The sequence below is a fragment of the Rhipicephalus microplus genome, chromosome 7 (assembly GCF_043290135.1).
Source record: "Rhipicephalus microplus isolate Deutch F79 chromosome 7, USDA_Rmic, whole genome shotgun sequence".
NCBI lineage: Eukaryota > Metazoa > Arthropoda > Arachnida > Ixodida > Ixodidae > Rhipicephalus > Rhipicephalus microplus.
In genome coordinates this window covers 86,210,916-86,226,030 of record NC_134706.1, presented here as the reverse complement: position 1 = coordinate 86,226,030, position 15,115 = coordinate 86,210,916, and the positions used below count along the sequence as shown (strand labels likewise).

The window sequence follows — 15,115 nt, the reverse complement described above, 5'->3', positions numbered from 1 at the left end:
TTCCACTACGCTCCATCACCATCACCGTTCTTCACCGACCATAAAGCCGTTGTAATGAAAGGGGAACGGAAGCGACGTATAAGCGACCACTTACGAATAATAAAATTTCTTGTATAAATATATACAGGGTTTGTAACGTATTTGATGATGTAGTGAACAATATTCGCAGATGGTTCACGGTTTAGCAATGAAACCTTCCAGCGCTTCGTTCCACTCATCATCAATCACTTCGTGGATATGCTGTAATATTTTTCTTAATTTCGGTTTTTTTATTCATTAGTTTGTTTGTTCCTTTCTTTCTTTCTTTCTTTCTTTCTTTCTTTCTTTCTTTCTTTAGTTGTTTGTTTGTTTGTTTGTTATTGTCAATATCGTTTTCGACGTTACACAGTGGAGTGGCGTCAGAAGTTTGATGTGGAAGTCTTGATTTAATGGTGCATGATCAGGGTTGCTGGCGATGAAGGCAGGTAGGTGATTCCATTCAGATGAACATGTCTGAGTGAAAATGCATGTAGGACTGGCAATACTGCATTTGAACATTGAAGTTATGTTCGACGCGAGATGAAACGCAAGAAATTGGGGAAAACAATGTGCGTTTTACTTCAGGATTCATCATCATGACTATGTGCAAGACACGTAGGCGGGCTTGCTTCTTTCTGTTACAAAAGGTCGGGAGGTCTAGAGCATCTTTTTTTTTAAGTGTTACTGCCAGTGTAAGGCAGCAATTAGCAGCGATGAAACGAGCTGAACGATTTTGGGTGTATTTAAGTGCGTTCCGAAAGTGAGAATTTTGTATTACAGTGGCGTACTCGAGTTTAGACACGGGTGTAAACATCTTTATATTTTATAAAGACGTTTTAAGGAAACAGCATCCCACAAAAAGTCAAGATGGAATAAACAGAGAATACAGCTCGCATTGTTAATCGCGCAGTTATGAGTATTATACGATGTATTGTTAGCTATGTCAACTCCTTATAAGTATTGACGTATGACAACGGAATAGTAATTGAACGAGCAGGTGTAATACAGACAGTAAATTTTCGGCAGACCCTAATTTAAATGGGGCAATAATAATTGCGAGTGCTTCACGTGCTGATTATGATTACGAGGCAAGCCCTAGCGGAGGGCTCGGGATTATTTCCTACCACCTGGGGTTCTTCGACGTGCGCCTAATAAATGCCCGGGTGTTCTTTGCACTTCGGCCCCATTGAAATGCGGCCGCCGTGGCCGCGGGTATCAAACCCACTGATGGACGCGTCACGTGCTAAGCTACCATGGCGAATCATCCAATGGTGTCGTCCAAGTAAAGTAAGCATTCAGGGGCGTAGCCAGAAATTTTTTTCTGGGGGAGGGGGAGGGGGTGTTCAATCACATTTTATATCTGTTCGCGTGTGGTTTTTTATGTGTGTGTGTATATACAGTAAAATTTTAAAGTTTTGGTGGGGCTTGAAATCCCCCTTACATCCACGTTTGTATTTATTAATATTTCATTTCATGAAACAGAGCAGATTGTACTCTAGAGGAATCAAGTGAGTTCGTGATTACGCGGTATATTACGCAGTCATCAACAAATATCTTGATTGTGGAGGTAACGCAGGATGGAAGGTCATCAATGTAAATTAGAAAAAGTAAAGGTCCAAGGATGGGGCCTTGCGGTATACGCCTGGCGCTACAAAACGATAGCACGAGTTATGACCGTTAGCTGTTACGGGTTCGGTTATAGTCTGTTGTTTCTGCAACTTCTCTTCAGCTCAGCGTTCATATTCGCGTTTTCAGCCTATATTTAAAAAGTTGCGTTTTAAACATTTCAATTAGCTAGTTTGCGGGGAAATAAAATAGCCTGAGTATCTATATATGCTGGTGCGAGTAGTATACGTTTGCTTCAATTTGCCTCTGAAGTGCCTTTCATTTCGGCTGCTGACCCAAAGGTTGCGGGTTCGACTCCGGCCGCGGCGGCCACGTTTTCATGAAGATGAAATGGTAGAGTCTCACGTACTGTTCTATGTCAGTGCACGCTAAAGAACAACAGATGGTCGAAATTCTGGCTTCCACTACGGCGTCTCTCATAATCATGTCGTGGTTTCGGTACGTTAAAACCCAGATGTTTTTTGAGAAGTGTCTGATTTTCAACGTCTTGGCTCCCGCTATGTGGGACAGCCTGTATATGCCTACGTTTATACTTGAATTTGATCAAACGTGTCTCAACGCACTAGCGTTCATGCACCACCTTAACGTTTAGCGATCGCAAGAGTTAGTTAGGAAGTGGGGTGAGGGTGCCTTGACCTTTTTCCTCAAACTCTTGCACGGAACGTTGTTCGTAGAAATATCTCGTGTGAGTGTCGCATATTTTATAAAAACAATTTCCTTACTGAATCGCTACCACTGGCAACTCATATACACGTTACAAGAGTATGAATTCGGGCGTGTTGGTGACACATAACTAATAACGTTGTGCGTTAAAACTGTGAGACATGGGACAAGGAGGAGTGCTAACTTCCAAAAAAATATATTTTGAAGAGCGCACACATTTATACTCAGGAAATGGGAAGAAACAGATGAAAACTATTTTGAAACCCACAGTTTTCATGTGCGAAAGTGTACAACCATAGGAGGGGCAATTCTTTTCGGCAAAGAGCGGAAGAGGGAGTGCTGATGCAGTTCATTTTTAATCTACAAATCCTCTCTGCCTCCATTATCTTCCTTGTGATTTTATTTCTGTTTTTAGCAACGATCACGGTATTGTGAAAAAGGTGGTTTGCAGCCACACGTGCTGCAGTGCAGTGCCAAAAAACCATCGCGAGCATTCTTTACGTTGCAAGCATGTTCACGGAGCCGCTCATTAGTACAGCGATTAGTTTGTCCCATGTAATTCTAACCACTTGGAAGAGGTCTTTGATTATATTTCCTGCGCGCGTGACAAGCAGGGTTTTGTGCCTTTTAGAACGACCTGGTTTTCCATGTGAAACAAATAACCTTCATTCTCAAGTACGACAACTTTTTCGGGGCAGAGAAAACCACCTTTACAGTGGCCCGCTCCCCAACGTTTTTCAAGTTGTGGGACACTCCATGTAGGTAAGGAACTATACACGGGAAGCTTCTGAGGCCTTAATGGCTCAACCTGGGCGAGGGCTTGTTTTGAGGTCTGAAGCTTCTTGACAAAATTTTGCGGCAGAATTTTGTATGTAAAAGGGGCAGCCAGCATTCAAAAGTCGCTCCGCTTGCTCTTTAAAACTAGCTGTCATTAGATGTGGACAAGACTTTCGTAAAGCGTTTCTAAAGCACAAGTCTACAGTGCCTCTTTTTACGAGTTTTGTGGGGCCACAGTGATACGAAAGCAGGGGTTTGTTGGTCCTTGGCTTGTACGTCCAGCAAGTGTGGTCTTGGTGAAAAATGAGAGCTACATCTAAAAACCTGACATGGCTAAAAACAGACAACTCGTGTGTTAAAACAAAGGGTTTGAAACACTTGATGATGAGGTTGATGATATCTAGGGCGCAGGACATGAAGTCACAATCAATAAGAATGAGAAAGTCGTCAACACATCTAAAAATGCGCATTATTCGGTTGTCACAAAGGTCACCGGAAACGGTTTTGTCAAGCCTGGCTAAAAACAAGTCACTCAAGCTTGACAGAACTGTTTACGAGTAATTTCATGGCGTGTCCCACTTGCAAGGTTGAGCTAACATTAAGCAGAGTGCCTGTAATGAATGTAACTTCAAGTCAACCCTTTTGCTGCTTCGCGTGGTACTCATGGTTGCCTTTAGCAGAATCAAGGGTAATTTTTTGTTATTCTTGCTATTTTAGACCTCTTTCACTTCTATTGAAGTGATTTTGAGCATTGCCAGCCTTCTTCTAGGCCTTTATTGAGCACTTCATTGTGAACTTGACTAGGTCACATGAGATCTATATATGAACACCAAGTCGGACCCGTAGTCCCACGCACTTAAGAAGCAGAGTAATCGTGAACATATGCATAGTCGAAAGACGCCTTTGAATGGGGCAATAATAATTGCGAGTACCTCACATGCCGATTATGGTTACGAAGCACGCCATAGTGAAGGGCTCCGGATTATTTTCTACCACCTGGGGTTCCTTGACGTGTGCCTAACAGGTCCCCGGGTGTTCTTTGCATTTCGGCCCCATTGAAGTGTGGCCACCGTGGCCGCGGGTATCGAACCCACTGAGGCACGCGTCACGTGCTAAGCTGCCACGGCGAATTGTCCAATGGTGTCGTCTAAACAAATGCATAATGAGACCCTGTAAGTTTGTATGACATGGCGTGACTGAACAGGACAGACGGTACAATAGCACCTGAGCGTCGACAGCGGTCTTTTGTTTGATCATCTTTCAAATTGGTCCACTTCGAAATAATGACTGTGCACTAATCCCCTCCATCCAACCCTCCCTCCCCCTTATTCTATTCCAGGAAGCCTAGCCGACCAAAAATTGGCCGTCCAGCAAGCCCGCAATGCAGTTGTCATGGCTTCAAAACATTTCGTTCCAGTGGCTATCAGTCCCAGCGTGTGGATCGTAAGCTGTGCTACACTAAACTGCTTATTTGGGCAGCATGGTGCGTGATCAACGAAGCGAAAAAACAGCATTATGTCCGTCTTACAATGGCCCGTGTTTCACGCCGTTTGTTCGCTTCGTCGATCGTAAACTCGTTTGCGCGCATCTTGCAAGACGCTCGCGAAGTTTATTTCGTATCCACTGTGAAGTAAATTGGCCAACTGGGTCAATTTTGGCCGGTAAGAACGTTAATCACTTTATTAAAAGTTCGGCAAGATTCAACAAGGTCTCCAGCTAGATATCTCACATGAGGACGTCCAGTTCTTGTCTCGTCACCACCTCGAGCGTCTCCTCTGGGAACTTGTACAACCGAAGTTTTTAACGCGATAGCGTTAAAAAGCTCGTGTCGCAGGATACCCACCGCTGGCGTCGGCCCCGTCGGCTGTGAGCGAAAATTCGTCTGTGCGTCCGTGACCAAAAAATCAAGTTATCAAGATAGCCGCGGGAGGCCGCTAATTGTTTACGCGTGCGCGCGTGATCACAATGAATAAGCCACGTGTTCGAAGAAAAAAAAAGTGCTCAAGGTCGCGAAGCACGGTAGTTTCTTTGCCCTGCCACCCCTCCCTGCTTTTCCTGTTCATCTTCCAGCGCTTTCATCGGGATGAAAGAAGAGATAATGCAATTGCAGCATGCGACAAACCTTTGTAACTCCACACGCACTGGACGGATTCCTAAAATTTTTGCGGCGTTGAGTTCATGAGGCAGTAATCTCTTCTAGTGAATTTATTCCATGGTTATATTAAAAGTGTTTCAGGGCCCCTTTAACGCATTTTGTTCGACAGGTGTCATGACGAAAACGAGCCCATTCGGCGATACTAGCGCGCGCTGGTCTAATCTACTGCGTGCGTGTTTGTGTGTGTGCGTGTGCATGTAACAAAACATATGAGGAAGTATGCACTTAGCGGTTGCAGGGTGCACTAGGGGCCGGATTTCGCTATCGTGTTTTACTCTTAAAGGCGAAGCTTAAAGGTCCCCCAATTTTTTGTATATGATTCACACTGCGAAAAAGGAAATAAAGAAAAAGGTACTCCGCCAACCAGCTTTAATATACCTATGTAAATCGCAGTGGAGCCATCTCGACAATCACAAGTGATGGTCACCAGATTTCGGTGTCGTGTCCCCCCATTAAACTTTTACTGGTACAGTGCTGGTCTGACGATATCACCCCTCTGTCAATTCTGCGAAGAACTGGAAAATTTCGCACATTACTTTTTGTCATGTGCAAGATGTTCTCGTATCAGAACTCAACATCTAATTACTCCTTTTACAAAAATAGGCTTTAAATTATTGGAGCAAAATGACTTAAGCTTTGGTGCATCAGGTTGGAGATACTTCCACAAGAAAGCCTTTGATGTCGTGTGTAATTTCATTATAACTGCTCAACAAGTACCATTTTAATCTGGTTTTTAAAATTCTTCGTCATTTCGTTAAAACTTAAGTTTTCAAAATTATTCCCGTCAGGTTATTACGGCGGAATACAGGCTCAAAAGCATAGTACTTGTAGTTAAATTGAATATTTCACATATTATTGCCAATTTATTTCTTCATTTTTGGTTTCAAATTTCATAGCTTACTTGAAATAACATTTAGCATTTAATTTCTGAATTGCATTATTGGCCAATCTCCAAAGTGGGTGCGTGCCATGTATCTAGGGAAGCAAAGCAAAGCTCACGGGCCACGCGCGTGAGCTCGAGCACAGAAGAAGAAGCAACGCCGCATCCGTCGCTTCGCAGCACTGAAGCTCGCAGGAAACGGGAACGCGTCCAGGATGACCGAGGAGTCGCACCTCGTCTTCGACATCCCACAGGACGAGATCGTCGTCAGCTCCTCGCTGTCACGCATCAGAAACGTGCGCGCTGCCCGCAGCGGCGGAAGCAGCCGGGCCACGGAGGAACAGTCGAGCACCAACGTCCTCGGCTACGTGCGCGACTCGGTCCAGGAGGAGCCGTTCGTACGCATCGCCGCCGACCAGCGAGGTCCGGCGGACGAGCAGCGGCGCAACGCCAACCGCGCCGGACCCAACTCCGAATTCGGCAACGCCGTCGGCGGCACCAGTGTGCGAGCCATTACCTTTCTCCTCATCGCCGTCGCCTGCCTGCTGCTTGTCGGTTCCATGGTCCTCACTGACGTCGCCAACAAGGACGCCCAGGGCGCAGCCGGCGAAGAGTCCGAGAACAGCAGCGATGCGTCCAACACTGACTCCGACGGTGGCGCCGACGCCACGGCTCTACCCAGAGCGTCGTCCGACGGTGTCCAAACCAAAAACCAGCGTATCCAGCCCCCCGAAGAAAACCGTAACTTGTTTAAGTTGAGACGACCGGCACCCAGGAATCCGCGAGGACCTCGCAAGAGCCTTCACAGGATGCTGAAGGGCACCAAGTGCACGAGCAAGGCGTGCGTCGAGCAAGGCGTCAAGCTGATCGACGAACTGGAGCCCAAGATCAGACCCTGCGACGACTTCTACCAGCATGTGTGCGTCCGCTGGCAGCACCGACAGCCGTCTAACGTGCAGAGCGACCGCCTCTCGGTCGACTACGCACTAGTCGACCTTTTCATCGAGCTGCTGGTCAACGTGATCCGCTCGGATGCGATGCCCTTTCCTGAGCTCAAGTTTTTCGTCGATGAGTGTGTCCGGCCGCAGCCGAACCTCTTCCGAAACGTGAGGGATGCCGTACTACGCCATCTGGATCTCAAAGGGTGGCCGTATGAGGCGAATAGCTCCATTCCCGACCAGACGCTATCGGTCAAGGTGGGCCGGGTGCTTTCTGAGATCGGTTTGGAAACATTGTTCAGCGTGTATCGTGGTCTTACTGGAACCGTCATTGGCCAGCCACGCAACCTGCTGCTTCGTCACTTCCTTGGATCGGAACCACAGCTCGCCGCTCGTCTGGTCAACAAGGCTTACGGGACCCTTGTGCAGACAATGACCACGAAGACGGCCACTCCATTTGAAGAGTCTATGATGACGAATGTGACAACCATCGAAATTTTGATTCGCCGCATGCTGAACACCAACAGGGCTGTTCTCGACGCTGGTCGTCTCAAGAATTGCTCGACGCGTCAGATGATCGACCTTCCCAAGCTCGGCACCATCAACTTGCACAGGTTTTTTGAAGCTGCGGTGGGCGGCGATTCGATCATGCCGGAGACAACCAGCGTCCACCTTTCGGACACCGATTACTTCGACCGAATGCGCACACTCGCCCTTACGAAGCACGACCTGCTTAATTACGTCACCTATCGCGTCGTGCTGGAGCTGACACCCCTGATAAGCAACTGGACACTCCGGTCTACGCTCGCCTCGGTGACTTACTCTCGTTACGCCGAGTTCTCAGAGCGGCTGGACGCGGTTCAAATGTGCGTTCGCTTCTTAGAACGCTATGAGCCCGTGGTGCCTCTCTACTTGACGTTCAAGAGAGCCCTCGAGTTGCTGGGAGGTCCATCGGTGATTCGAACCGTACTGGACGTCCTGAAGAGGACATTTCTCACGGACCTCCAGAATTCTACCATGTTTACGAACACATTCAAGCAACACGCGACCAATCATGTAAAGGACATCTACTGGGAAGCTCTCATGCCGTACTGGCTTTCCGAGCAGAAAGCTGCCGAGTCATACGCTGAGGGCCTGTACACAAACAACCCGCGGCATCCGGCGCCGCACTTTTTCTATTTCTGGTTGCGCACGGCGGCCCAAAAGAAGCGCGAGTTTCTTTTGGGCAACAAGACGTCTTGGACGGGTGGCTTCCTGAATGCGTGGGCCACGCTCGACCCACCGTACGACCACCTGGAGATACCACTGCCCGTCTTCGACTTCATGATGCCCAACGACTCGAGCACCGCCCACCTTCACCTGCCACGCGTCGGGCCGCGGGTCTACCGAGAACTGCATCGCTTCCTGTGGCACGAGGCCATCAACTTTGACCTCGAGCGACCGGCGTCCGAGGAGTCGCACTACTTCGACCGGCTGCGGCGCTGCCTGGAGAACCAGTACCGGGACATAGACTTCAACCCGAGCCGCGTACCCTTCAACTCGGCCAGGACATCAGCCTCGGACCTCCTGGACCTGCTGGCGGTGCGCACGGCGTTTCACGCCTACCTGCGACAACTCGGGGCGCAGGACGGCGACTACCGGTTGTCCGGAGCACCGAACCTCAGCGGCCAGCAGCTTTTCTTTCTGTACTACGCACGAAGCCACTGCGAGCGCCTTAACCCGCGCTTCGCGGTCAAACTGATGACTAACGGTCCGGTCAGTCCCGCTTGGTACCGGGTGAACGGCCCGCTGCGAAACATGCACGACTTCGCCGTTGCGTTTGGCTGCCCACCGGGCACGTCCATGAACCCAGCCGATAAGTGTCTGTGACCTGCGTGTGCCACATGAACTCAAACTTCGTTTATTGTGACGGCAATATTGCTTGCACGCCCTCGTACCCGGCTCTTTTGTTACACTAATAAAGATCATGTGGATGCGTTCGAGAATGCATACGTGAAGCTTAATGGGTGCTGAATCTAACAATTACGAGAAAGTATACGCACGCCACTCGGTCCCCTATTTTTGCGTTATGATAGAAGTTGATGACCAACGAAATACTGACATTGCTTGTGTAAGCTAACGACATTATGAAGCTAGGTGAAACAAAGGTCGTATGAAGAATGCCGTAGGAGGTGTGGGGAATGAATTTACTTTAGTCATCTAGGATTAGGTCACTTCCGATCGTACTGAAACTGCCGATGCTACTCGCCAGAGCCACCATCAGCCGTCCTCTCCCAAAGTGATGATTTGGGCTAGTTGGTTTAGCATTATGAAGCACGAACAGTGTGAATTCAACGCGGGGTCACAAGGAAAAAATACTAGTGCTGTTAGTGTTCACTAATCCCGCAAACGACACAGATGAGAGGGACAGGTACAAGAGGATTCTCTCTTGTATCTCTGTTGGATAAGCGGCGCTCGTGTTCTGGCTTCCGACTTTGTAGTTAGTGCGCATTATCGGTGAAAACTGTGTTCCGGTTGCATTACTTTACTTCCTGCTTTGATTTAATACTAGAACCACAAGCAGCTAGTAGGATGGGCCTCAAGTGGTTCTATCAAAATGGTTAAGGTATACTTAAACTATCATCAAAAACTGTCCAAAAATACGCATTTCCTTCCTCATAACCTCCCTAAGATAAAATGTGGTGCCCCAATGATGTATTTATGAACACCCTAATCTTTTAACGGTGCAATAAGTATGTTCGTATGCGTGCTTTTAACACAACCAACTGCATTACACCCTTAAGGGTGTAAAAATTTTAGAGTGTGTGCGTACCTGAACACCAGCATGTTTATCATACAGCTCTTTCATACCTGCTGAAATCGTTACCGAACTGAGCAGCTTGAATTTTAGAGTAAAGTGGAGGTGTACTCAGGTATCCTTAACGAAATATCTGTGAATTTTGTTAGGATACGTTAACTAATGTGAACCGTAGCTCAGAAGCAGTTGGGGTGTGGGATGTAATCTTTCGTGGGCTGAAATGCGCCAGAATCGCAAGTATACATCGACGAATTTCACGAAGAAGCTCTTACAAAGATAAGTTTGGCCGAACATAGTTATTGGCAGTTCCTAGAGAAGAGACAGCTGCCTCCTAAATATTCCAGCCTGCCCTTCTTTGCCCCCTCTTTCCCTAAGAGCAAACATATTCCAACACAGCGCATAGATTCCCAGCCTACTTTGCTCCTGAAAGAACTCTGTTGTAGTGGGTGCTGCCAAATAAAACAATTCTCGCGCACCCCTTGTTTCCAAGGAACCAGCCTTGTTGCTTCACATAAACAAAAGAAAATATTTTTCAAATAACGCTTTACAAACTAATTGTACATATGTGACGTATTCTGGCCCTTCACTGACTTACTAATTAACCCTTTGTGCGAATTGAGACCATACCACTGCGTTTGCGTGGGCTTTGCCGCCTCTTTCTCTGTTCTCATGTCCCGACATGTCTCCCCTCCTCCGCTGTCTGCCGCGCTGGGAGAGCGGAGTGACGTTTAACCCCCTCACGCGGTAGTGGATGTTGACTGTGGCGCCGCGCGCGGAGTCTCCCGAGAAGTATTTATAGATTTACAGATATGACATCAAATCACGTCATCATTGACCTGGAGTCATGAAATGACAAAAATGAAAAATTTATTTATTCCTTAGAGCCTACTATGCCTTACTATGCCTTAGAGCACACAAAATCTGAAGTGACAAAGTATTTCACAGCGTGGAAGCTCTCAGACCAACTTCAGGACCTCATCCCGAAAACGCAGCCTTCCTGGCTCTGCTTGCCCGCCTCGTCGTCTGCCAAGACTTCTGCCCAGCTTCTTTTTCTTTACGGCTCTAAGCTCCACCAAAATGAAACAACGGTGGTGTCGATCGTAGTGTGGATAGTTGAATAAATACTTATTCAAGAATGAGTGAATTTGTTTTTTTTTTTTGTTTTTGTTTTTGAGGCTCTAGGAGAAATATTGTGTGGCGTCGTCAATTGGAAAACACCAGGCCCGTAAGAGTTAAGGTACAAGTATTCGCAATAAACATCGATTGTATGCCACTGTCAAGCATCGCTGTCACAAAGTCCCAGTTTGGCCGTCACCCCCGAAGGCCTTGTTTCAATTCTCAATCTAACCCAGGCTTTAATTCATTTATTAACACCTTTATCGCCTTTCCGCTCAAAAACAAAGACGCCGACACTAGGATTTCTGCGAAACTAATTTATACGTGTTTGATACAATAAACTTCATTGATTGATTTACTTAGATTGATGATCATGTGGGGTGAAAGAAGGTCGGGAGAACTCAGATTTTTTTCTTTAGTTGGCTCAGAAGGTCTTCTTATGGTTGATTGGTCGGTCGGTCGGTCGGTCAACGAACTGTTTGGGTTGGCACGCAGTGCACCAGCGTTGGAATCGCATTGTGTTATTGGTGTTTTTATTTTAATTTTTTTATACTGGTTACCGACACAAGCGGCGGTGGACAACTACGGCACCGCGCGTGACCCGTCTTCTGATCTCATAACAGCTTTCGCTGTAAAAGGGGGCGTTGCAACAGTTAAAGCAGCGACTGCAAATGTAACTATAGTTTCATTATTTGCTCATATTCGTCGCATAATTGCAAGTCATGCCGGTAATAGGGTTGCAGTTCAGGAGCGCAAGGTGTACGCGAAAACTCGGCTGCATGGAAGCGTTCCGGACCACTTCAGCTCAGCAGCTTAGGCCATTCTAGAACATTCCGAGCCCAAGTATCATACACCATTGTTCTGTTTTGTTTGTGTACTAACAGCGTCAAATGAAACACGAACAGCGGCAAGCCTCAGCTATAGTGTAGTGCGTGCCGTCCAGTCATCACTATTGACAGGTGCGCGCATCCCGTTCAGCAGCTTTGCGCATATATGCGTGCCTGTTCGTAGTGATAAGTGGATGGCGTGCACTATACCATCGCGAAAGCTTGCCGCTGTTCGGGTTTCATTTGACGCTATGAGTACATCTTTTAAAGACGATAGTCTTTCTTGGGGACCTTCGACCCAAAAATTTTGGTCTGTCTGTCTGTTTGTCTGCCCGTCTCTCTGTCTGCCCGTCCATCCGTCCGTCTGTCTGTCTGTACATTTGTCTGTTTGTCCAGTCTTGACTGCATCGGGTACTTGAAACAGCCGACCCCATCCGCAGCGCCCACCTATGTTGCTCAAGGTTAAGCGTTCATGCTTGTGCAATTGTCACTTAAAAAGCAATTATTGCGCATGCCTGGGGCACCATAAAACACGTATATATTCTGCATGTGCGCCTCTTACTAAAAAAGGCATACATAAGTAATTTTAAGGACCGTAGCACTTATGAGCCTGCGCTGACCATGCAACGCTTGCACGGAAAGGCGAATGTTTTTAACGCTTTGCTAAAACGAAACAGTGGCGGCACCTACCCGTCACCTTGCGTTCTACAGCTTATCACCTCTGAGATGGGCGCGCACACCCGTCTCAGAGCCACGCGCTTTGTTTTCTAAGACAACTGCCACATGGCACTAATGTCTCACGTGTGACGTGACTTGATGCGCTCGTTCGCCTCCGCTGCACGCTCGAGGCACTCTAACGCAGCGCCTCCAGAATACCATTCACCAATTTTCTTGCGCAGAACATCAAATAAATGTTTTCTTCACTCTCTACCACACGCAAGACTAGCGTCTTTCGACGAAATTTGCAAACTACATTCAGATACGGGGCCGTTTTTTTATTCTAATTTGTTCTTCTGCAGTAGGGTGGGCGCCGATAATACTGCGACGGACGATATCGTGACATATTGACGTGATCAGTACTGGCTGCAACAACGCATGCGCGAATATCGAAGCATCGCCATCAATCAGTTACACGGGGGCGGATCGCCTTCATTTTTTACTCGCTGCTCGTCATTCTCCTCATTTTGCAGATGGCCGTTTTTCAGCAACATGGAGTGGCAACTTCAGTGATGTTAAGGCGTGGGACGCACGATAGTAGCAGTACGTATGAGTCGTGTTTCAACTTTTTATGTTTTGTGTCTGTGGACTTTACCTGGACGTATTGAACTATGCACAAGGACAACACCTCGCCTGCTATTAATGGAGGACCACTACCAGTTTTTTCTTCACTGTCAAAGTGATGAGCAACGTTAGTGCACCATGTACTCAAGAACGCCCATTTGGTTCACACGAGCCGTATCCGTTGCTACATTAAGTCTGTTCTAGCTAAACTGCAGGTTGGGCCTGTTGATTGGAATTCATGTTTATCGGGCTTACAGCGCAGCACTGTACAAATAAAAGAAAAGAAATGAACAACACTGGAAGGAGAGCGCCGTGCTTGTTCCTTTCATATTGCGTTGTAAGCTATTAGAAATCAAGCGTTCTATCGCAAGAGCACCGGGCCAAATTTAAAAATGAAATAATCGGTGAAACTCATTAATTAGGCGTAAGCAAAATATCCTAATCATAGCTGAATAAGCAAAATATCCTAATCATAGCTGAAATGTTTGCTGCAATATTTGCTACCTTGTTGTGGTTGCTAATGAGTGAGCTGCAATTACCTACAAAGACATGATTCCGCAAATTCAGCTTACTCGGTGTTGCAGTTTCCTTGATTAAAATGAAGAGGATCGAGAACACGTCTGGAACATTCACACCAACTACACATTAGCCGTGCACATATGTACACTATCGTCCTTCATGAAAGGGAACACGCGAGCGCGTGGCCTGCGCTCTGCCGCGGGAGCCCACACAGCATCAACAACCGACGGCTCAGAAAATGCGTCCGCTTTTGGCGGCTCCACCCGTTATCAGACCGGAGTGAAAATTATCTGGCAGCGCATGACTCCTTATTGGTAGCCGTGACTCCTCATTTTGTTTGCCGATAGATTGTGCCTAAAGCCGATGTGTTTTCTTTGGCGGTAGGTTGATGGCAATGTAGGCAGTCGAAGACCACAGAGCTGCCTAGAGCCGCCGCTGTGGGCAGCTCTACAGATGTATGTAATGACGAAAGAAAATTTTGGTGTGTCAACCCCTGGCACTGATGTAACTCGTTGACTGCGACTTCATAGGGGCACGATTGAACCAAATAGTGTTATGACTACTAAGAAATTCCAAGACTTCGAAGCTTCCAATAAGCCCTCATTTATTTTACATGAGATTAGCTATAGCAAAGCCACCAGACTACTGCATAAAAGCTGCCAAATCGTAAAGGAGAAAACAGTCCAACGAGAAGATTCAGTCATCTGTTCATTGCAAGTTGTCTTAAAAATTCGAGAAGCTAGATTGGACAGAAAGAGAAAGGAAGATTACCAGAATATCTTAGCAATTTGCTGACAACACCGTACACTTCAGCGCTGATGGTAGCCAAGTGCAAAATATGACATAAGATTAAAACGAAAAAGCGCCAAGGTAAGTACGAAGGTCATCTCCCAGAAGACAAAAATGCTACGTGGTATAGAGAAAGAAACTTGTTCGAAGAACCTTACCGAACAAGCAGTAGGACAGTATGAGCCTACTCGTGCAAAAGACGTTCACATAAGTGTAAGGACGTGCTGTTGTGCATTTGGAAGGCTTCATGAACTCATCACCGGCAAGTTGAGCAGCCACTAAAACTGAAAATAAAACCTTTGCGATTTCCTAGTTTTAGCATAAAGGGCAAAAAGAGAATAGTGAAAAAACTAATTTTATGCAGCACAGAGAATGTGAAAAGCCAAACGATAGGTACAACCAAGGAGAGCAGCGATCGAATGGTACCGAATAGGGTTAATAGATAAACCCACCTTTTACTTATTCAATCTTTTCTCCAGATTTTGGAACACTGTGCTGTTTTTATAATGGCCCAAAAACGGCACGAGGGTAAAGATAACTACAAGATTGATTAATGAATACCCGCATACTTGCCAAACGAACTATCAACAAAACCAATAAGAAACGTGAGATGAAGATAAGGGATGTCTGCGAACAAGGGTGTAAGAAATAACTGCGCAGATCATGCCATCAGAAGAACAGAACCAGCGCGATGGACACCAAAAGGTCGGAGGAATGGCCAAGGGCAGC

The 15,115-nt window shown here is 46.8% G+C and overlaps 1 protein-coding gene across 1 annotated transcript; it reads left to right on the top strand.

Moving 5' to 3' along the window:
- The first annotated feature begins 4,319 nt into the window (after positions 1-4,319).
- On the top strand, positions 4,320-9,036 carry LOC119179153 (membrane metallo-endopeptidase-like 1). The gene has a single exon (XM_037430225.2). The coding sequence runs from the start codon at positions 6,335-6,337 to the stop codon at positions 8,924-8,926; it is 2,592 nt and encodes an 863-aa protein (XP_037286122.2). The 5' UTR covers positions 4,320-6,334; the 3' UTR covers positions 8,927-9,036.
- Positions 9,037-15,115: the final 6,079 nt, after the last annotated feature.